Below are 21,389 nucleotides of genomic sequence, written 5' to 3'. Positions count from 1 at the left end.
GATTGAAGAGGGGAAGAATCAATGTTGACCTAGAGTAACAATCGGAATCTTACTCTATTATAATTTATAAGGTAACAATCAGATTGAGCCTCTTCTTGTTAATCCTTCACAAGTTATACCTAACCTAAAATAATTTAATTTATCGTTGGGACCACAAAAACTGAACTATAGTGTTGTCTTATATTATATAACTTTGGTAAAACAATTGGTAGCTGGAATTTTCGTGGATATCCCCTGTTTTACTTTCTATGAGTAGATCGATTAAAAGTAATTTAGTACTATACAACATATTCATACGTCGAGAAGTATAGTATGGGGGTGTCAATTCGTGTTAGTGTGTCGGGTTCGTGTCGTGTCGAGGTAGGAATATTTGACTAAATAGCTCAATTTGAATTCGACCCATTTAATAATCGTGTCATGATCTTTCAACCCTAACTCAACCTGTTAATAAGGTAGGTTGACTTGACCCAACCCACTTGACACGTTTAATAAACAAGTTGTGTTGGATTGACGCGAATGTGATACAACAATTTCAACTTGCTTAATATTAAATATAACATCCATCTAGGTTTTTTATTTTTATTTTTATTTATTTTTTACATCCCAAAGTAGTACATATACTTTAAGTCTTCGAACCATTTCAATTTCCAATTATATCAATTGTAAATTTTTGTAATTACTCTTTTTTTTTTTTTTAAGTTTAAAATATAGGTTGGATATAAAAGTTATTTGACAAATCTAAAATAAAATGAATGTTTATTTGTTATATAAGTTAAATGAGTTGTGTTAAATGTGTCATTTCGAGTTGACATGAATAAATTGGCGTGTCAAATGTATTTATTGCAAGTCATGCTGGTTAACTTGCTTATGACATGTTTCTTATTGTGTCGCATTCGAGTCAGCCTGTTTATGACTCAAACCCGCTAAGACCTAACCCTAACCCACAAAAACCCGTGTCGGGTTCGTGCCATATTTTTGCGGGTTGGATCAAACATTGACACCCCTAATATGGCCAATACAGTCATGTAATATCCTGTTAGTACAATTGTAAAGCACAATAATATACTTCTACCTCATCATTTGCATGTAAAAAGTACACTAGGTGATCTAGCAAGAAGTATTTCTATTTGACTTGTGAGTTTCTAAAAATAAGGTTAAGGGATTTAAGGCAGGTCTATTTTTCAAAAAATTTGCATTAAATACCCTCTCCTTCAAAGCTTTATGGTTTATGTGATAGGTGTTGAATGTACAAGCTAGCGTAGAGAAGGATAATACTTAGCGATTGTGATGACAAATGAAAACAAACAAAAGAGCTTGAAAATATTTGGAGACCTTAGTATCTGCTTGACATTAATTTATAAGCTCAAATTTTACCTTTTAACTTTTATGTATAGTTTTTTAAAACTTCATTTTTTCAAAATACAAGTATAGTTTAGTACACTTTTAGCGAAAATGTATATAAACTGTTCCAAAACGGACAATATATAATTTTGGAGTGAGCTTAATTTGTTGGCTTGTTTTGTTTTAAAAAATAAACTAAATAAATATATAGTTGTACTATAAAAAAAAAAGACTTGAAATGTCCTTTGGTCTTAATTGGAAACTTGACCAAAGAGTAGAGTTTTTTTTTTTTTTTTTAGGGGGGGGGGGTGTTATAGATAAGTAAAAAAAAAAAAAAATCATTTATTTATTTTTACCTTTAGTTGGTGTAACTACTCAAGTCAATGAAAGGCAATTATTACTATTTAAAACTAAAACTAATATTTTAACAAATAGACTAAATAATAATAATAAAGACTAGGTCGGCCTTTTAAGTTTTTAACCATTAGTTTGAAACTCAAGGCATAAAAAAGGCAACCCTAAAGCCAAAAAATAGTGAGGCAGCTAGAGAAGAAGGCTAGAATAATGGCAGACTTGAAAAGGGTTGGTCGGGGGGGCATAAGTAAAGATTAAGCAAACATAATAAGAAAAGGGTCGCCCACAATGGGAGAAATATAATTAAAGAGGAACAAAAACCATTAGGCTGTGTTTGGTGCTTGGTTTCTAAAATAAACAAACTTATGAAACTTAATTCTTTATCCAAAAAATGACTTGGTACAGTACAGACGTGACCACATATTTGATTAAAGGTATGTTTTGACCATGTTTTTTTATATATATATTTCCTTATTATGGATCATGATTCATTGGTTCTAACTTGTGCTGTCTTTAATGATTTTTGGGGCTATCTCAGTTTATTGTAATGGAAAACATTAGGGGCTCTATAGTTTTATAGATAAGCTTGCATTATAAGCTAACTTTCATTGGCAGCAAAGTAAGGGGGCTATTGTGTGTGCTGAGCTTTTTCTTTGGGGGCGTTTTGTTGATAGGTAGGTTTGAGTGCAAAACCTACTGACGGTGAAAAATGAATGAGTCTAGACATCTCCTTTATTCAGTGGATGAAACCAAATGCAATGATAATAGCAACTAAACTCTTATAGTCTTATGTGCTCCGAAAATGGGAGTAGATTCAATTTATTAGTCCCTATCTTGTATCTTATCTTATACAGAAAGTTTGATCAAGAATATAAATTAGATTCTAATTGCACTTCAATTTTGTACTAAGTGTTAATATAATAATTGTCTCCTATAATTTAATGTCAATTGTCAAGTGTCTCCATACTTTAAATGTACTTCAATTTTTTGCAAGTTTCTTCTAATTATATTTAGTTGTGCGTCAATGTCAACTGTGGTTATATGCAATTTCGTCTTTCTTAATTGGGAAAATAAAAAGACTAGATTCAAATTTATATGCTTTTATATAATACTATGAAAGTGTACACTTTGGGTGCCTGGCATTTTTGGGTAAAGCTTAGTTCTCTTAATTTATAGTTGTAATGCTCTAAGCTTAATTATCTCATGGACAGAAATGCCAAACTAATGTAGCTGTGTTGTTCTTCACCACCTTGATGCATTCCCTTCTCTCCTCGGCATCGTCCCACACTAAAAGATAACCTAGAGTAGAGGCCCTTGGGAGATAAGCCTTCCTTGATAGGGAAGAAGCAAGCCTAACCTCTAACCAGCTTTGACACACACACTTTGGAATTGAACCATTTCCTTTCATGGAGTTTTGGAAAGTTTAAACTTCTTAGAGATAGAGAGAGAGGTAGGAATTTATTGGACGAACTAAACTCCTTTCCATACTTTAGGATTCCATTAATGAGAAGTGGCTAGAGAAGAATAGGAGGCAACCATGCATGGTACTTCTCAATCGTGTCTCCAAGGTATAGCTGTATGAGCGACTTATGAATAAAGATTATTATTTAGGATCTTTCATTTTTTCAAACAAAATAAACTGAAATAGAATTAAACTGATTTCCTAAATAACTCTCTGGATATTCCTTTAAATCCCGACTTTCTACGGAATGTGAGAAGTAGATGAACCCTGTTAAATAGTGAAATGAAACATGAAACCGTAAGTTTCCAAGCAATAGGAGGGGCTTCGATTATGTATGAGTAGGTATAAGGCAATTGGAAACCTGTTCAGTCAACTAACTATGAGCCCAGTAAATGCCTTAAGGTTATCTAAGGACCACAACTATGGGCCTGGCCCAGTTGGATTGGACTTGGTTGAATTGGTCTAGCTTGATTTGCTTGTCCAGGCTTACAGCCCTTTTCCCTGCCAATAACGTTTTGGTAACTGTTACATTCAATTTGCAATTGTATACTTCTACGCCTTTAATACCCAAAAAAAAGAAGAAGAAGGGAAATTCATGTTAAAACTGAAACGGCAAGTCAGTTTTTATTTTTATTTTTATTTTTATTTATTATTATTTTTTTTGAATTTTAAAAAACGACATGGTAGAACTACAGGTCGTCTGACTCGAAAACAGACGACAATAACAGCAAATCGTATATGGTTACATTAAAAAAAAAACGACAGGACACATCTAATTCCGAAAACCGAATCGTAACGAAAGTAACGAGTCTGTCTCTCTGTCTTTGTAGCGTATCCAACTAGCTCCTCCCCAATTTTCCTCTCTCTCTGCAACTCTGTTCTAAGTTCTAACCTCTTTCTCATTATCCCATTGAATCTCTCTCTCTCTGTCTCTCTCTCTCTCTCTCTTTCATTCTTAGCATTTGAATATCCAATATGGGCCGCGAGCCCACCAAGCGGAAAAGAGGCCGTAAGCCCAAAAACCCCTCTGCCGAAACCCTAGATAACCCTTCCAACACCGCCACCACCTCCACCGCCGCCTTAGACGACGTTTTCTCCGTCGGCAACGTCGAGCTCATCGACTCCCCCAACGGCACCACCTCCGTCGACGATTACCGTCCACGCGGCCGCCCTAAGAAGCGTCTCAATCCCGACAAGCCTCAGCCGCTGCTGCAGAGGAGGGCACCGCCGAGGGTGTTGGAGAACGGCGGAGAGTTTGTCGACGTGGTGGTCGGAGAAGGGGATGGACTCGGGGCCAGGGTGGTTCCGGCCATGGACGCGGTGGTGAAGGTTTTCTGCGTGCACACGGAGCCGAACTTCTCGCTGCCGTGGCAGCGAAAGAGGCAGTATAGCTCGAGTAGCAGTGGCTTTATCATCGCCGGGAGGAGAATCCTCACCAACGCTCACTCCGTCGAGCATTTCACTCAGGTGAAGCTCAAGAAGCGTGGCTCCGACACCAAGTTCCTCGCCACCGTCCTGGCTATCGGCACCGAATGCGACATTGGTACGCCCTTTTCTTTCTTTCTGGTGGTTTTGTTTGGAATAGATATTTGAGCTTAATTTGTGTTTTCGAAAAAAAAAACTTAAAATTTGAGTGGAAGTGTTAATTCATGGGCTAATTAGTTTTGGGGAGCAATTTTGTGCTGAGATGAGTTTTTGTGGTAGTGTTGATATGTGTTGCATTGGGAGATTAGGGGATTCTACATTTGTTGCCATTGAGAACAAGTTTTTGGCTTTGTAGTTCTCGTTGAAAATGTTGGCAAGAATAAAGTAATTATTTTATTGAACAAGCCTAGGAGTCTAAAGAATAACAAAGGTTATGTACGTTAAGATAATGATTCTAGAAGCTCAGGAATGAGGTTAATATCACTAAAGCCCCATGCTTGAGAGCAAGCAAACAATAATGTAGCAAGCACCTTATTGTATCCCTAAAATTTTCATATCCTCAAATATACAACAAGTCCATTCCTGCCACAAAGTTCCCATCAAGCGTGATGGGACCAAGTTCCAAATATCTGAAAAATGTTAGCCGACCCACTTTTTCCAACCAAACAAAAGGTTAGGAACTACCCCAGTAACACCCAATGAAACCCAAAGGAATGAAAGATGAAACTCCACAATGCAAATGCAACACTGCATTGTAACAGAAGATGCTCTCCGCCTCCCCGCTACTATGACATAGAACACAATCCTACTATCCTGTCTTAATAAGATTCTCACTAGTGAGGATCTCCCCTTGTGTTGCCGTCCACAAAAGAAAGATCCCTCCTAGGTTCCTTGACACACCAAACACTCTTCCAAGGAAAAATCATATCACAAGGCCCCTTAAGGCATCGTAAAATGACTTAATGAGTCAACATCAAAAAATCCATTCCTTTTCAAACTTCATTTCAATCAATCTCTACCCTCTTTAGAAAGGATGTGAGAATATACTTATAATAGATATAGAACATTGAAGAAAGAGGTTACCTCCTCTAACTCCCAATCATTAAAGTCTCTCACAAAGTTGACATCCCAGCTCCTCTATTCCCTGTCATTTTGTCTTTCCCACAAGGAACCAACTGAGACATCTTGAACCAATGCACACCACATCATCTGTCATACCAAAACTGAACTCAACTGTCCTTCCCTGGGAACTCATCCCACCCCATAGCAATACTTTTCCATAAGCCACAACCATGAGTTCCTTGAGCATTAACCTCCCCACTCCTCTCCATATTTTGCAGCAACTACCTGCCTCCATAATAACTCCTCGAAAGTGCATGGTAAACTGTGAGAGATAATAAGTAGGTAGATGTTAAGATTAGAAAAAGCCTACTATGAACTTGGTTTCAACACCTCTTGTGGGCTTGAGTGCTGGGGTTCGAACCCCACCATCTTCCCTCCCCCTATTTACCTATCACAACATTAGCAAAGTTGTCAATATACCTATCAAGAAAAAAAAAAAAAAAAAAAAAGCTAAGTTGTCAATACTGTATTCAATATATATGGGGGTTGGAGAGAGGGAAGTTGTGAAGTAAGGTCACAGGTGCATTGGTGCTGCACGTGTAAAGTCTTTTTGTAGCCTTTTTATTTTGTTTGAATGTGGGCTCAAATTGTGGGATTTTTAATTGACTTAAGTTTTGGTTTATGCGATGTTGCAGCGATGCTTACGGTCGATGATGATGACTTTTGGGAAGGGGTGTCACCTGTTGAATTTGGGGATTTACCTGCTCTTCAAGATGCTGTCACTGTTGTGGGTTACCCTATTGGGGGAGACACAATTTCTGTTACAAGTGGTGTTGTTTCACGAATAGAGATCCTCTCTTATGTTCATGGTTCAACTGAGCTTCTGGGCTTGCAGGTTACAACTTCGTGGTGCCAGCAGTTTGTTAATAATGTGGTTTGCGCATTTAAAAATTGTCCTGATACCTTTCTTCATGATTGCTTTTGCAGATAGATGCTGCTATAAACTCTGGGAATTCTGGTGGGCCTGCTTTCAATGATAAAGGCAATTGTGTGGGTATTGCATTTCAGTCCCTTAAACATGAAGATGTAGAGAATATAGGTTATGTGATACCAACACCAGTCATCATGCACTTCATCCAGGATTATGAGAAGAATGGAGGATATACAGGTAATTTAGTCACAGGTTTGATTATTAATTTTTGTTACTAGCTTTTTGAAAGTTGTGATCCACCTTGTTATTTTTCTTCATTCGTGTGTAATTATACAATTTTAATAATCACAGCTACTTAGTTTTTTCCCCTTTGAATCTGATTATCATTCATAACATGCCAGGATTCCCTATCCTTGGGGTTGAGTGGCAGAAGATGGAGAATCCTGATTTGCGGAGGTCGATGGGTATGAAACCCGATCAGAAGGGTGTTCGTATTAGAAGAATAGACCCCACTGCCCCAGAATCTAATGTTTTGCAACCATCAGATATTATTCTTAGCTTTGATGGCATTGATATTGCTAATGATGGAACAGGTAAGCATGATGTCTTGTGATTGTAAGGGGAAAAAAAAAACAATTTTCAAGTGCATCACCATTGGCACTCCCTGTTTTGAGAGATAATGGGATGTTATGGGGTCAATAAAGACATAAACATCATAGCTTTACATTGACAACATGTGTAAATTTTGCATTAGGGTTTTAAATGTAAACATGTGAAGTTCTATACTTGTATTTTGTTACTTTATTGTTCCTTCAAACTTTGAACATTTTGTGATATGGCATTTCATCCTATTCCTTGGTGATATTACAGTTCCTTTTCGGCATGGAGAGCGCATAGGTTTTAGTTACCTTGTCACCCAGAAGTATACTGGGGATAATGCAGCAATTAAAGTACTCCGCAATTCTGAAATTCTCAACTTTGACATTGATCTTGCAACTCACAAAAGGCTTATTCCAGCACACAACAAAGGCAGGCCTCCCTCATACTATATCATTGGTGGATTTGTTTTTACTACTGTATCTGTTCCATACCTTCGTTCTGAGGTTTGTAGTTCAACTTTTGTATCCCTTTGTGTGCTTATTTCTCTGTAATATGTAAGTCTGCATAGGCAATGATCTAATACCTTTTGCATCTACCATTTGTTCTCTTGATGTTCTAGCTGATCTTTATTTTACTTCCAAAGAACTTTAGCATGATGGAGGCTGCACAACTTGTGTAATTAGTTAATCTGATTGAATTGAGATCTTAATTCCTTCTTTTTGCATGAAACGATGAGGATGGTTGATTATCTTACATCAACTTTCTAATGATTGACAATTTCAAACTTTTTAAATTTTATATGCTATAGTGACATGGTATCTTGGTCTTTTGAGCATATGCAGTTGCATTGGGTTGGTTGATTGCTGCGTCAATTCATCCCTGTGAACCCTATTCTGCTAGTCTTTTTTATCTACCTGGCTTCTATTATATGTTACAGCATGCTACTAATTGAAAAACAATGTTCAATTAATCTTCTTTATCTGAAGGCTTTTACAAAATTTTAGAGCATGATACTTGTCAGGGGAAAATAAATATATTTCCTTCTTTCTTTGGGATAATTGTTACTTTGAATGTGTGAGGATGAGCTCCAATTGCAGTTGGGTTGTCATTGAATAAGGCACCATTTAGGGTAGCTCCTTGATGCTGCTGCAGCTTCTTGTATTAAAAGGCAAAAGCCCTACCAAAATGGCTCTAACTACTATAAAAAGGAAATGAGTTTTTATTTTATTTTATTTTTTTTTATAAATTTTTTATTCTAGGCTTGATGTGATGTATCTTTTATTTATTAGAGGTTCTAACTGTTTGTTCCCAGTATTTCAACCTGCACACGTTTAGGCTCTGTTAATCTTCTATATTTTGATGGTTTCTTAGGCAAGGAAAAATGCATTTCATTTCAAACTTTTAATGGCATTTGAGCCTTCAATATATCAGCCACCTTTTGCTTTTGATAATGCCTTAATCTGTTTATTTTATTTATGAAGAGTATTCTGTCCTTGTGAGTTGCAACTTGCACGTGCATTTGGCAGCCTACTATTTTGATCTCAAACATCTAATTACCAAATTTAGTATTGTAATGTATGACTTCGCAAAGTTTTTGCTTGGTGTTTCATAATCCTGACTTCCTTCTGCATGTATGCGCAGTATGGAAAGGAATATGAATTTGAAGCTCCAGTCAAGCTTTTGGATAAACTGTTGCATTCAATGCCACAATCACCAGATGAGCAGCTTGTTGTGGTTTCTCAGGTACTTTCTGTCTGCCTGTATGTCTGTCTGTCTGTCTGTCTGTCTCTCTCTAAATTCTGGTTTTTACCTTTAATGTTTTGTTTAAGGTGCTTGTTGCTGATATCAACATTGGGTACGAGGAAATCGTCAACACCCAGGTCCGTAATAGCTGTTTCCCACAAGTGCTTTGATGTTAGTTGCTGTATTGCTTTGGTCACTGAGTTTTTTGTAGCGTATATATTTGTGTAGGTTCTTGCTTTTAATGGTAAGCCTGTGAAGAATCTAAAGAGCTTGGCCACCATGGTAGAGAGCTGTGAAGATGAATTTTTGAAATTTGATTTAGATTATCAACAGGTCTTCTCTCTCTCTCTCTCTCTCTGTCTTTATATATGTGATACACATGACACACACACGTTGTATTCTCATTTATTCGTAAGTGTTCTTCTGTGCAGATAGTGGTTCTTCGGACAAAGACTGCAAAAGAAGCTACTCTAGATATTCTTGCAACACACTGCATACCATCAGCAATGTCTGATGATCTCAAGTCATGAGGTGGATCATAGGTTCATTTTGAACTAATTTTCTTAGCCTGCGCTGCCTCTGTGTGTCTTTTGTATAACATCTGGATAGGAAGATGTCAGATTCAGAGGCCAGACTTGCTAGCTCTATGTTTGTAGTTTCTTAAATATTGTTTCCAAATGTGATGTTACGCATTGGCTCTGGAGAATGGTTAGGTGCAGGTACCTTACTGGGGATTGATAGTTTTCTGCTCTTTGCAAGTAGCGAAGGAAATCATACGGCTTGTAGAATTGAAGGGGGTGGTCCTTATCAAATATTTTCCTCTTCTTAAAATTTTGGAGAGAGATGCTAGGCATATATTTGTGTAATAGCTACCATAAATTGGATGTGAATTGAATCTCAACTTTGCTGATATTCGAATTTAGAAAGAAAAAATATAATACCATTTTTGTTCTTCCTTATACTATCAAATATCTTGTCTAGCAGTATGCTTTTTAGAGGGTTTGTCCACCAGCAATTACAAGGGGAATGTTTGAATAATTTTATCATACAAATAGTGGCATAAGGGACATATCGTCCTTATTTTGTTAACAATTGGGTGTGAGTTGTGTGGAACATTGGAATGTGAGGTTCTTAGTTACCTTTAGATATGGATTCTGTTGAATGCCCTAATCCTCTTGATAAATGCTTTGGGAAAAGGGTGCAGGTGTTTGCTGTTCGCACAAGGCCATTTTGGAGAAAATACTATGCTGATTCTTTTTTTATTTTTATTTTTATTTATTTTTATTTATTTTTATCTTCTACGTCATTACCACATCATTATTTTTTTCATATTTATTTTTCACTTTTAAAATTTTGACAATATTAAATATATAAATACATTGGCTTTACAAATTCATCTTAGGAGGTTTTAACTGCACATATTTATCTACTTTAATTTTAATGTTATAAGAGCATTTGCAGCAGTGCATCTAAAATTTTAGCTAATTAGCAGCACAAAAAATCATTTTATCTATTTTACCTACATACATGCTGCAGCAGTGAATCTATTTTAACTTTCAATACAATAAAATAATATAAACATCACAATAAAATAATATATCTCTTACAATAAAATAATATATCACACTACCCACAAAAACATCTACAGCACTAACCACAACCACCTCTACCATCAACTAGTCACAACCACAGCCACAACACAACATAGAAAAAAAAAAAAAAAAACCAAGGAACAAGTTACTGCCAAAGCCAAAATACACAAAACCCACTGTCAAACCCAAAATCATCCACCACTGTCACAACCAAAATTCACAAACCCACTGTCAAAATCATCCACCACCACAGCCACCAAACCCATATGAAAATACATAAAAAAAAAAAAAAAAAAAAACTCAATCACAGATCGGCGAGAGAAAGGGGTGAGAAGAGACTTGGGCTGGAGACGTTGAGGCTGGTGGAGGCTTGGGCCGGTGAAGTTGAGGCCGGCGGAGGCTTGGGTCAGAGATGTTGAGAGAGAGAGAGAGAGGTGAGAGTGACTGAGAGAGAGAGAGGCAAATATTGGGCGATGGGGCTTGGGGTGGGTCGGCGGAACAGATCGGTGATGAGGGAGATTCAGACAGAGATCGGCGATGAGCTCTTCAAGCTCCACCGATTGGATTTTGGCCTGAGCATACCAAAGGGAAAAAAAAAAATTTTTGAGGAAGAAAGAAGAAAGGAGAAGTTGGAGAGACAGAGAGAGAGAAGGAAATGTTTTATTAATGTGAGAAGAGAGAGAATATAATAATTTTTTTTTTTTACCTGTGTGCTACAGTGCACATCTAAAGATAGATGTGCACTGTAGCAAATCATCTAAAATTTTAAGTTTTGCCTCCACTGCTGCAGTGCGTTTTTTGTGTTTGTGGAGCTAAATTTTAGCAATATAGCATTATAGCTACACTGCTGCGAATGCTAATAGGTATTGTCTATACATATTCCTCTTAGATAGTTTTAATTTTACATATAATTTTGCCAATTTTCCCTTTATTTTGGCTCATCTTATTCTCATCCTTTTACTATAAATTTGTCACTCTCTTCTATCTTATGCATATTTTTTTCCCACACAAAAAAGTTCTCTCTCTCTTTCTCTCTCTCTCTCTCAATTTTTTGTTTGATTTTTTATGAGGTTTGTACTCCCATTGTCTTATTATTGACTAATTCATAATCATATGTTCCTTGATGCAAGTGTTTTTTTATTTTATTGTTCTATTTTTTTTATTTTTTATCATTTTATTTACAATACTAAATACTTTTAATGTTGTTGACTAGATTTGTAGAAAAATCATATTATAATATGTCCTTAATTTGTGTTGTTGTCATGTTTTAGTTTATTTGAAAAGAAGCAGGATAATCTTGACAATATGATGAAGAACAATTAGTACAATTCAAGAAGATGGTCTTTGTGCAATTTTCTTTTACTGTTTGTAAACAAATTGTTATTTCTTTATTATATGATGTTTTTATATGCTTGAGTAATTGTATTAAGCATTTACGAATATTTTGTATTACTTATCTTCCTTATCTTATTAGTGTATACTATTGTTATTAAATATATGATGTTTTTATATGCTTGAGTAATTGTATTAAGCATTTACGAATATTTTGTATTACTTATCTTCCTTATCTTATTAGTGTATACTATTGTTATTAAATTTGTTCCGTTCCAGGCGGAACGGCCAGAATATCTCGTACCGGGATGCAATCCGGAACGATAATACCACCCGTTACACCTCGGGTCCAATTCCGGCTAGTTTTGGGTCATTTCGGCAAATTTTGGTCAATTTTGGCCGGTACTAGTTTTTAGAAGAAAAAATAGAAAAAATGAAAAGAAAAATTCCTAAACTGACAAACTCATTAGCATAGCATGTCATTACCTAGCGCCAATCGCCTAAAAAACAAACCCAGCCATTGCAGAGGTTGCCCCTTCTTCTTCTTCTTTGCTTCGTCTCAGACTCTCTGCCAGTTTGCTCTTCTTTCATTTTTTACTTTAGCTTTTGCTTTGTTTCATATTTGTGTTTGCCTTATAGACTTTTAGTTTGCTGACCCCACCTATGTGACAAAGTTTTGGAAATGACAAAACTCAAAAAAGCTGACAAAAGAGTTTGATTTCAAACTTATATTTATTGAGTCTTGCATGTCCCTAACGTGATATATATATATATATATATATACACACTTATCGTATTGTTTTTGGTTGTTATTTTTCATTATTTAATTACATACTTCTATTTTAATATTTTAAAACAGTAATTGTTATGTAATAACTAAATGATTTGTGTTATTTGAGGTTTACTTATTTGGATCAATAATTTTATGTTGTATAAGAAAATATAAATATATATTATTTTTAATTTTATAGAAACCCCGAAATACCTTGAAATGATATGCCAAAATAGACCGGTACCGAAATATACCGTTCCACTAGACAAACCGAAACAGGGTTTGAAACGGTATTCATAACATTGCCTTTGAGATTTTTAAGAAAACAAATTCAATTTTGAGTTTAAAATTATTTATTTATCTATTCATTTTTCACATGTTGGATTAGATGTTAGATTAGATTACAATAGTATTAACACAATACTTCTTCTTTTTAAAAAAAAACTTGGCTATAATGCAAAACTCACCCTCTAAGTTTCACATTTTTTCATTTTAGTCATCTAAGTTTGGGTTTTGTCATTTCAGTCTTTTAAGTTTCGTTCATTCCCAATTAAGTCCTCCGTTAGTGTTCTGTTAGTTGATGCCATCCATTTACCAAAATGACGCCGTTTTGGATGTTATTATTATTATTATTTTAATTTCTTAATTTCAAAAAAACTGAAAAACTTTAATTAAAAAAAAAAACCTAATTACCCAGGGGAACAACATCGTTACCCAGGGATTAATCAGCTTCCTTATTCTAAGATATCGAGCTGCTATTGGTGGGGGTGGGGATTATTTCTTCACCAAAGTTGCCGAGTTCGTTGTAATTTATGTTTGCTCCGAACTTAAGCGGTGTGGAGACAGTGTGGTGGGTATAGACAATTTCAATGAGTTCTATGACCCAACGTTGAAGCGAACAAGGCAAGCGCTTTTGTAGAAGGAGATCTCAATGATATGACGCTTTTGAAGAAGCTTTTTGAGCTTCTAACTTTTACCCATGTATTGCATTTGGCAGCTCAAGCTGGAGTGAGGTATGCTATGGAAAATCCTCTATCTTATGTGCATAGTAATCTTGCTGGTTTTGTTAACTTGTTAGAAGTTTGTAAATTTGTGAATCCACAACCTGCAATTTAAACATATGTTTTCAGTTTTTAAACAACATTACACGTATTTTTACATATTTTTTCACCTACATGTATTTCCAAAAAATACAAATAATGTTATTAGAACAATATTATCAAATGAGCCCTTAGCTTCTGTTTTTTTTTCCCCCTTTTTTAATTAACGTTTTTTCAGTTTTTTTTGAAATTAATAATAATAATAATAATAATAACATCCAAAATGACATCGTTTTGGTAAGTGGATGACATCAACTAACTGAACACTAACAGAGGATTCAATTGGAAATAAATGAAACTTAGAGAACTGAAATGACAAAACTCAAACTTAGAGGACTAAAATGAAAAATTGTGAAACTTAGAGGGTGAGTTTTGCATTTTGACTAAAATGATGTAGTTTTTTTTTTTTTTTTTAATTTAAGCAAAAGGAGTTACGATCATTATGTTATAACTTATAACCAATAATGCTGCTTGGGAATAGTGACATATTTCTATTGCGTTACTTCAAAACCTTATTAAAAATTTTGGTGTTTTTGATTGTACAATGGAAAAAAAAAAACTAGGTTTGAAAAAGTTTGTTTAAGTGTTATGCTCCAATTTTAGTTATTTCTCAATTTTGCGATAAATACTAGTGCCAAAATTGACTTCATATACCGTTAATTGTATTTCTTTTTCTGGATGAATACCTCAATTGAGATTCTTCCTTCTTAACTCCTTTTCTTTTGTCCTATACCCCTGCTTGGTTGGTTGCAACCATTGGGACATCAACCCAAAAAAGGATAAAAAAAAATCTTGAATAAAGATTGAAAGTTCAAGGTATTTTTTGGGTACCTCATGTAACTACTAATTCTGTATCTCCAAAGAACATTATAGATTTTTTTTTTTTTTTTTTAAGTTGAAGGAGAGAGAGAGATTTGAACCCTGGATATCTCCATTGGAAATATCAAGAGGTGTTAACCAGTTGAACTACAATGCTCTTGGCAAGAACATTATGGTTGGATATTGATCCTAGGCCTAAACTGATAATGGGGTCCTACAATATGTAGTTACTGAATAATTATACTATAGTCTTTTATATTATAAAATATTAGTAGAACATTTAATTTTTGCAGTCTCTTTGATTTTGATAGATGTGAGACTTTACGAGGAAACTCTTGCTTCCAGAAATCCAACTAACTAAAATGCCTACATACACATTTGTTTTCTAACATAAACATTTTCAAGTTCTCTCTTTTTTTTTTTTTTTTAGCTACTGTATTATTTGTGAGAAAGGAATTGTAAAGGATGCTGCACATGTTAATTCCATAGCTATCTAAAGCATTTGTGATTCACCATTGGATCTTAAAGAGACTGGAGAACTTTTCTTGTAATTTTGCAGAAACTCCACCTTTTTTTTTTTTTGGATGCAGAGACTCAATTATTCAAATCCAAGAGATCTTGGTGTTCAAGGAAACAATCATCCTCACATTTGACCAATTATTAGGATTTTTTACACTTAACTATGGTTTAGTTGTACTGTACATCTAAACTTCATAAATGAATAATGTCACCCAATTATTGATAACAAGCGCTTTGCCACATCCTTTAAATTCTCCAAATACATCATTAACTACTCTTTTAATACAACTAGTCAATTCATTCCACATCTAATCATCATCTTTGCCTAGGCATCACTTGTCTTCTTTAATCAATTTATCTTCTTTTTTTTATCTTTCTTTCTTTTCTTTTTTTTTTTTTTACTTTTTTTTTCTTTTATATATATATATATATATACAGTATAAAAATTCTACTCTAACTTAATTTAAGTATATATGTGTGTGATGCTCCTTTCTGGAGACTTAAACCTCAGCTCTTGTCCCCCACACCCCACAAGTATTTATACTTGTGGAGTAACAACCGCACCAAGGGTGTGAGGTGGTTAATCAATTTATCTTTGAACAAAACTTGTTTCTCCCCCTTCAAACCCCATCACTCTCTGATATCTCTCTTTTTTATCCTTTAATTTAATTTAATTTTTATTTTATTTAACTATCTAATGCACATATCTAGTACCACCAACCTATATTGATTGGTTACATTCTCTCCTAACATCATCTTACAATCTTTAAAACATCTACTATTAACTTTTCAAATAAGAATGAAATTTATCCACTATCAATTAAATTAAGTGTGGGAATCCCTCTTCTTAAACAAAGTGTTCATTAATGTCAAATCCTATGTTGTTGTAAAGTCTGTAATAACATCTCTTAATTCATTTTTTACTCCATAACCTTGGCCCCCATTAACTCTTTCAAAGCTCCCACTATATTTATAACCATTCAGGCCTCATTCAATAAAAATCATTTCCCTGTTTGGTACCCCTAAATTAATTCATTCATGATTCATGTCCTCTCAAAACTTGTCTAATTGATTCTTGTAACTTTAGTTTGAGTAGTGTTCAAGACCACGTCAATTGTCTCTTCTCCTATCCTCCCAACCTCAGCCACTTTTTCTTTAAGACATTTATCTATAATTATCGGTACTCATTTATATTTCTATATTTTTCTGTATACTATAATTTATATATTGAATTTTCAATTTATCTAAAATTTTCACCTATTCACATAATCTCCCGAAGACACACACCAGTTTTTTGTCACACCACAAATCCAAATAAGGGGCTTAGAGTGTGCGGCCACTATGTGCTCAACTTAGACATGTCTATCTGTCTATATAATTTTTCAAATTTTCTAACCAATATATATTAATCTACTTAATTTGAGACCAGCCATAATAAAATTTAATGAAATTTAACCGTCAATCTAAAAATATTATAATACCCAAAATCAAAATAATAGTGTTTAATTGCAACTGGCTTTAGTCCAATCCACAATTTGCTTCAACATCTGACAGGAGAAGATAACGGGTCCGGTGAACTAAATAAGTAGAACCTATAAAAAATAACTCAATAAGTACTTCTGTTAGTACGTCCCCTTTGCAACCTCCGACTGGCAAACTCCCTATTTGGAGCTGCCAAAGGTGCATTGGGACTAGCTACAATATCATACTTCTATTCATGACATGCCTCTGGGCATTAAAACTATTCTCAAAGTGCTCACAGTACGTAGGTTTCAAAACTAATCAAGTTCATATATTTTGTAAATCTTTCCAAAACACATGCTTTCCATCTCATGATGCTTTTGTATCATTTTAAGTAAAACTGCTGTGTTCTGGTAAAATAAGAGTAGGAATTGGTCATATTCGAGGCGACAACCCTCCAAGAAAATATTAAGAAGAGAAATTTCTGGAATTTTAATCTGATGCCTCGTATTATTTACTTCTGCCTTAAATACATAATCTGTGAAATTCAAATTACAAGAATAACTCCAACAACCTACTAATCGACTAATCCTATACCAAGATAACAGGGAAGTCGTATCATCAAGCAGTTTACTTATTGATAACAACAATCCTAATATAATTCAAATAACAGCAATCCTAATTGAGGCATTTTGTTCTCCGCAACCATCTTCTTCTAGTCATTATCTGCAGCTGCAACACTTAATCCAACATGTCCCTGGAACATAGCATAAACATGAGTATGTATCAACATAAGAAGAGCAAATAACAGAATCTTAAGGCTCAAAAGGGTAGATAACTAAGACAAGCAATGCATCAATTTGGTACAAGACATGGAATAAGCCTTATTGGATCATTTTAGTGGAATTTTTTTTGAAGCATATCAATTTTCTGTAGAATATGAGTCAACTTCATGCAATAGACATGCAGTTTCTTAGACACTGATAAATAGCAGAAGTACACAATGCCCTCTCAAATGGGTGTTTAAAAGGTCAATAATCTAGATAGATTTCAGACGTTATTATATGAGAAATACTGGAGTACCACAATGAATGTGATGAGGATATACAGTCACAATGCAATGCTGGTGTTAGCAGAGAAAGGATCCAGAATTGGTAAGTGCTGTAGTGGCAAGTCATTTTGACACTAGATAAAGCAGGATCCAAAAGAACCAAATCGAGGGCAACTGCTCATGTGTGCAAACACAGATAAAGCAATAAAGTATTACCAGGATGCCACCCTTGGGAATGCAACACAAAAAGGATACTGCAATCAGTTTTTTACTCTTAGACCATCTATGACTACTACACAGGAAAGGAATCACAAACATTGTGATCCTATTTAGTAACCACAAAGTTTGTAAACATCAGTTAGAAGGGTCCATTCCCAGATCAGACTAAAGTAGCACCATGACTATATATGCATGTTTTTTGTTCTAAGCTAGGGCGACTGTGTTGTCTATTTGTAGTATTCTACTATGGCTGCTGTGGTTGGGTCAGATGTGGTGTCCTAATGTTCTGGCTTCTGTCTGGTTTAAAAAGAATGAAAATCTAGCTTTCCCTATACCTTTTAACCTTTAATCTAGTTGCTGAAAATTTTAAAAATTGCATTGCAAATTTTATTATCTAAGCAGTTGGATGTGAGATCATTAGTAAAGTATAAAACATATGTTGAAATTAGTATAATTAACCTTACTTTGAACAAAGTGAAAATAAATTCAAACTTCCACAGGGAAAATTGCGTAAGTGAAAATTTTGCTTACTTTGTAGGTAGTTAACAATATCAGGCCACTTAACCCTGGTTAGTTTCTGCCCGCTGCATCTCAATGTCTCCATCGCTTGAAGATGTTGCATCAGAAGCTCCTGAATGGAATATTTGTATGAGCCACCCATACATCCAACAAAGTAATCCATAAATCTTGTTATAAAAGATATGTACTGCCTTGAGAACCATACCAGCTGTGTTGTAGAGATCCTCATAAATTTGTCGGTAGCAATGATACAGTACCCCAATCCCAATTATCAGGATTGGACATAAGCTAACCATGAATATCCCAAGGGGAGAAATTATTAATGTGAGAAGCAGCTCAGCAGAAAAAATTCCAGATACCAGACAAATGAGGCCGAAGATGAAACGGTAGGCAGCATTTTGTGGTTTTACTTTTATCACCAAATATGCAGTGATATAGACAAGTGTAGCCGCTATTAAACCCAAGATGATACCAAGATGCATTTCAAGTGGTGAGACATGCAAGAAATGAAAGTGTACACCAATTATGACACCCAGAATCGCATTGAAGAAGACAAGAACCGCATGAAATGCTTCAAAGAAAATGAGTGCTTCATCACTAGACATATGCAAACAAAAAATCCATTAGCTTCAAAATCCACTCAACTTCCCCCCAAAAAAAATAAGAGGGAAATTCTTTTAGCTTCAAAAATTTCTAAGATGATCTTGTTATGTGCATTAATTTGAAAATATTATGATTTAAGTTGAAGGTGTAAAACAGGTTAAGGAAATAAAACGATTTGGGGTGAAGAGTATTGAACAGATATAATAAATAGAAAATTAATATTGAATTGACTTAAAATAATATGTAAAAGAAGGATTTGTGTAACAAATTCCAATTAGGTTAAAAATAACAGAGAGATGAGTTTGTGAGATGCTATTAACACATATAAGCCTACTCTCCACTATTTTACAATTTAAAGAAAAATATGATGTGTAAAGATTCTAATGGAGGGTTTAAATATTGAATAGAATTTAAACTCAATTAAAAAAAAAAAAATATATATATATATATATATTAGAATAATGATGTGTAAAATTGTAAGGCCTCAACAATTTGTGTAGCACAATATTATAAGGCCAATCAAAAGTCAAACTTCTTTGATTCTATCTATATTATAGATTTTCACAATTATACATTAATAGAAAGATAGATTAAATTACAATAACCTTCCTTGAAGTTTGGAGAAATTTTAGAAACCCCACATTTTTTTTAAGTAAAGAGAATAATAGTGGTAAAGTAGGGTATCAATTCTCATTCCTTTTATGACCCATGTCAAAACCCCATTTATTTTTATAAATGACACCTCACCTCCTTGAGGTTTTGTTTTACACAACAAATGATTCCTTATAACCATTAAGGTCCATCACAAATTAAGTAAAAATAAATATTTTTCAACTTAAATTCTCATCCAAAATAACCCAAAAATAATGCTTACTAACCAGTTTGGTTGTATAATAAGATTTAATAATAATAATAATAATAATAATAATAACCAGATGGGTAATTGTCATTTTTAATATTAAAAAAAAGACAGTAGTGTTTACCCTAATAAATATCAAAGACCTAATCTACTTAGCCCTACTAAATAATTCCCGAATTATGCATATCCAGATGCTAAACCGTAACTTCAATGATGCATCCAAGCGCATATATCATATATGTCCATACATAAACATATTTATACAAAAAACAATATAGAAAACAAAAAAAATTTAAATAAATAAATAAATAATAATTATTAAACAAAAATTAATCCATGTAACAATCAAATTTGAAAATAGAAAAACGAAGGAATAGAGAAATAAAGCCAAACCTTTCCAATATTTGACGAAGATTTGCCCAAATTGATAAAACCCTGAAACTTGGTAGGAAACAAAAGGCAATAAATCAATTAATAAACAAAAAATGATCCAACCATCAAAGTAACAATCAAAATTGAAAAGCGAAAGAATAGAGATATTAAAGCTTCTAATCTGATCGTTAACAATCCACTACTAAATAAAAATAGATCCAAGTAACAATCAAATTTAAACAAAGAAAGAGATCGAGGGCTTGAAAATGGCAGATAAGAGGGCATAGGAATAGTCATGGTTAGGGACTTAGGGACAGGGTTAAGTTTTTTTTCATAGGAGACGAAGAAGAGGCGTTGTTCGAGCACTAAATTCGAAAATTCCTAACCTCAGCGGCTCGACGCATGCCGTTGTTTGATATCAATGAATTTTGGGATTCTAACGCCCAAATAGGGGGTTTGGGTTTGGGGTTTGGATCCCAACCTCTGAAATCCACGTTTCTTAACACAGACCGGCAACGACAAACTACCAGTGCCACCGCCATCGAAGCTCACAAGGCTTTCTATCGCCATCCGAAGCTATTATGATAGAGCTCGCATGGTAAGATGGACGGCTGAGATTAAGAGTTAGAAAATGGTAACTTCGAATCTTAACCATTAAATGAAATAAAATAAAATAAAAACTTTTATCTCTTACCGAAAGCACATGAAATATCTTCTCATGTACTAATAGCCAGTCGTCGTCGGGATAATTTAAATCAAGCTGTTGACAATTGTTTTTGTTGAAAGTAAGAAATTAAAACCTACTTAATGAAATAAGTTTTTGTTTCCGTTTTTCATAAACTTAGAAGAGTAGGTGTTTATCCGTTTGCACATTTCTTGGAGGAACACTTTGTGGCATCTGTCATTGTGCTAGCCACCCTCAAATATTATACATAGCACATTTCATCTATGGCCAATTGTTTTGTCATTGTGCCAGCCAACATTGACGCCTATATATAATGAAACTAATAGTAACCAACTGAAGGAAAAAATAAGAAAAAATAAAATAAAATCTGCAGTGTATGTTGTTTTCTTAGCACAGAGATAGCCAATGAAGTCAGTAAGCGAGGCAGGAATATCTGTGGTCCTCATCAAAGGAAAAATGCATATATGATGAAGAAGAAAATGAAGTCAGTAGACTAACCTTTCATGATCAACCTCAGAATCGGAAATGGTGTTCTGCGCCATTCTATTAACAATAAAAAAAATTCGAG

At 34.4% G+C, this 21,389-nt stretch overlaps 2 protein-coding genes across 9 annotated transcripts; one reads left to right on the top strand and one right to left on the bottom strand.

The window, feature by feature from the left end:
* Positions 1-3,924: 3,924 nt before the first annotated feature.
* On the top strand, positions 3,925-9,879 carry LOC112031635 (protease Do-like 9). The gene is made up of 9 exons (XM_024064335.2): positions 3,925-4,700; positions 6,340-6,539; positions 6,632-6,812; positions 6,977-7,168; positions 7,446-7,678; positions 8,817-8,918; positions 9,005-9,055; positions 9,147-9,251; positions 9,350-9,879. Exons 1-9 carry the CDS (start codon positions 4,133-4,135, stop codon positions 9,446-9,448), a joined length of 1,731 nt encoding a protein of 576 aa, XP_023920103.1. The 5' UTR covers positions 3,925-4,132; the 3' UTR covers positions 9,449-9,879.
* A 7,102-nt stretch (positions 9,880-16,981) lies between these two features.
* On the bottom strand, positions 16,982-21,077 carry LOC112031662 (uncharacterized). 8 transcript variants are annotated; one of them, XR_010623478.1, is made up of 5 exons: positions 20,523-20,790; positions 20,158-20,205; positions 18,508-18,899; positions 18,315-18,414; positions 16,982-17,270 (listed from the first exon to the last, which is right to left on the bottom strand). XR_010623478.1 is itself a non-coding variant. In XM_065759633.1 (5 exons), the coding sequence occupies exons 1-4, from the start codon at positions 20,854-20,856 to the stop codon at positions 18,344-18,346; spliced, it is 537 nt and encodes a 178-aa protein (XP_065615705.1). In that variant the 5' UTR covers positions 20,857-21,077; the 3' UTR covers positions 16,982-17,270; positions 18,315-18,343. The 8 variants fall into 8 exon arrangements, 4 of the variants coding, with proteins under 4 accessions (XP_065615705.1, XP_065615707.1, XP_065615713.1 ...); XR_002884996.2 differs by having other exon boundaries at positions 20,158-20,199; positions 20,523-20,787; XR_010623479.1 differs by having other exon boundaries at positions 18,508-18,590; positions 20,523-20,776.
* Positions 21,078-21,389: the final 312 nt, after the last annotated feature.

This window comes from Quercus suber, unplaced genomic scaffold (genome assembly GCF_002906115.3).
Source record: "Quercus suber isolate HL8 unplaced genomic scaffold, Cork oak 2.0 scaffold_17, whole genome shotgun sequence".
Classification (NCBI taxonomy): Eukaryota; Viridiplantae; Streptophyta; class Magnoliopsida; order Fagales; family Fagaceae; genus Quercus; species Quercus suber.
The sequence above is the reverse complement of the archived record's forward strand: the minus strand, read 5'-3'. Positions and strand labels throughout refer to the sequence as shown.